At 27.0% G+C, this 2,500-nt stretch overlaps 1 protein-coding gene across 2 annotated transcripts in view; it reads left to right on the top strand.

Moving 5' to 3' along the window:
- DDB_G0293770 (peptidase C19 family protein) overlaps positions 1 to 2,500 on the top strand; it is a gene marked incomplete at both ends in the record, with an annotated part of 3,812 nt that overhangs the window by 281 nt on the left and 1,031 nt on the right. Inside the window, 3 exons of one of the 2 annotated variants that reach the window (XM_628976.1) lie at positions 198 to 826; positions 932 to 1,060; positions 1,183 to 2,500. The exon at positions 1,183 to 2,500 is cut by the window's right edge and continues 1,031 nt beyond it. In XM_628976.1, coding sequence (XP_628978.1) covers positions 198 to 826; positions 932 to 1,060; positions 1,183 to 2,500 — 2,076 coding nt within the window. Of the gene's footprint in view, positions 1 to 197; positions 827 to 931; positions 1,061 to 1,182 lie in introns of those variants that run through there. The other variant, XM_001733010.1, reaches the window with a different exon arrangement.

The following is a 2,500-nucleotide window of genomic DNA, read 5'->3' as shown; positions in this document are numbered from 1 at the left end:
TTTTTTTTTTTTTTTTTTTTGAATTTAAATTTAAATTTATTTTAATTTTTTTTTTATTTTTTTTTTATTTTTTAATTTTTTAAAAAAAAAAATTCAACTTTTTTTTTTTTTTTTTTCAATTAATTAAAAAAAAACCTTCAACATTATTTGTGACATTCTTTATTTTTAATTTCAATTTTTTAATTAAAATTTAAAAGAAAGCGATTCAATAAATAGTTTTGAATTGGACGAAGAAGTAATGGATAATACAAATTCAGCACAAGATCAAACATTTGAAGATATAAATTCTACAACAGATAATATAGAAAATACAAATGGTGGAGAAAAAGAAAAAAACAACAATAATGATAATAATAATGAACAAGAGATGAAACCAATTGAAGAAGCAGAACAACAACAACAAATACCAGATCTCACCAGAGAAGATATTCAAAAATTGAAAAAAGAAATTAAACAAACTTCTTTAGTAGTTGGCGAAAAATGGGCAATAATTAGTAACAAATGGTATAGTAAATGGTCAGAAGAAATAAACAGTAGAGAGGAATTAGGACCAATAACCAATGATGATATTTTACAAAATGGTGAATTAAGACCAGGCATTAGCGAAACAACCAGCTTTACATTGGTTCCAGAAAAAACTTGGATCAAATTAAAGGAAGTCTATGGTGGTGGTCCAGAAATTATTAGAAAAGTCATTAGAGGTACAATCAATAATAATATTGATCTTCGTATTCCAATCTCTTTAAAATTCTTTAAATCTTCTGATACTAGTAATATTGTTCAAGGCTTTGCATTTAAAAATGAAACTATTAAAGTTATGAAAGAAGTAAGTAAAAAAAAAAAAAAAAAAAAAAAAAAAAAAAAAAAATTTAATCAACCATAAATTTTAAAAATGAATACTAATAAATTTTTTATTTTTTTTATTTTTTAGAGAGCATGTAAAGTATTTAACTTGGATCCAATTAATATTAGAATTTGGGATTTTTATAATCAAACTAAACATGCAGAATTAAAAGATTTAGAATATGTATCAAATTCTCGTTTACTTGAAGACCAATTAGTAGGTTTTATTATTATTATTTTTATTTCAAAAAAAAAAAAAAATTATAATTTTCTAAATTCTTTCCTAAAAATTTTTTTTATTTTTTATTTTTTTTTTATTTATTTTTTTTTTTTTAATAGATTTTATTAGAAGAAAAATTAGCAAATGGTAAATGGCCACAACAACAATCAGATAGATATTCAAGTGGTAATACAAGATGTGGTGATCCAAGACCAGGTATAACTGGACTTGGAAATTTAGGAAATACATGTTTTATGAATTCAGCTTTACAATGTCTTAGTAACACCTATCCATTAACCAAATACTTTTTATCGAAACAATATGAAAATGACATCAACAAAACCAATCCTTTGGGATGTCATGGCGATTTAGCCACTGATTATGCCGAATTAATCACTGAAATTTGGGAGGGCACTTACAGCTCTGTCTATCCACGTAAATTTAAGGGTCAAATTGAAAGATTTGCACCACAATTTGCTGGCTATCATCAACATGATTCACAAGAACTCTTGGCATTCCTTTTGGATGGTTTACATGAAGATTTAAACAAGGTCAAAAAGAAACCATTCCACGAGGGTAAAGATTATGATGGTCGTCCAGATGATGTAATTGCCAAAGAACAATGGGAAATGCATAAATCAAGAAACAATAGTGTCATTGTCGATTGGTTCCAATCTCAATTGAAATCAAAATTGGTTTGTCCAGTTTGCCAAAATATTTCAATCACCTTTGATCCATTCATGTATTTATCACTTCCATTGCCATCAGAGACCATCAAACAATTTAACTTTAGTTTCTTGAATAAAGATTTCAAAATCACTCAACACGAAATAAGCGTCTCTTCAAATGCCACAGTTGGCGACCTCTTAAAGAAACTTTCCGAGGAAGTTGGTGTCTCTCATAACAATATGGTTTTCACTGTCATTATGTACTCCTTGAAGATTTATGAACATGATGATAAATTGGGTGATAAAAACTTTACACGTGATACTATAGTTGTTTATGAAATTGATTCTGATCCAACCTTTACTCAAGTTATGGTGACTTCAAAACAATCAAACTTTAGTTTAATGCGTATTCCTTTCATTCTTTCAGTACCACCAACAATTAAATCACAAGAAGAACTTTATAAATTAATTCTTAATAGATTATTTGATTTCATTAAAGATATGGATACAGTTTCAGAAATTTTCGATAGTAATCAATCATCACAACAACAAGAGGATGAGGAACCATCAGAACAAAATAATAATAATAATAATAGTAACAATAATGATTCTTCAAATAATAATAATATTGGTAGTGCAAGTGAATCAGCTGGCGATGATGATGATAATGGTACAAGTAGTAGTGGTAGTAATACTTTTAATGCAGGTAACGTTGTGATCAATAATTTCACTCAACAACGTACAAACTCTTCATCATACAGTAGCAATG

This window comes from Dictyostelium discoideum, assembly GCF_000004695.1.
Source record: "Dictyostelium discoideum AX4 chromosome 6 chromosome, whole genome shotgun sequence".
Taxonomy (NCBI): domain Eukaryota; phylum Evosea; class Eumycetozoa; order Dictyosteliales; family Dictyosteliaceae; genus Dictyostelium; species Dictyostelium discoideum.
Note: the sequence above shows the minus strand (reverse complement) of the source record. Positions and strands in the feature narration are given on the sequence as shown.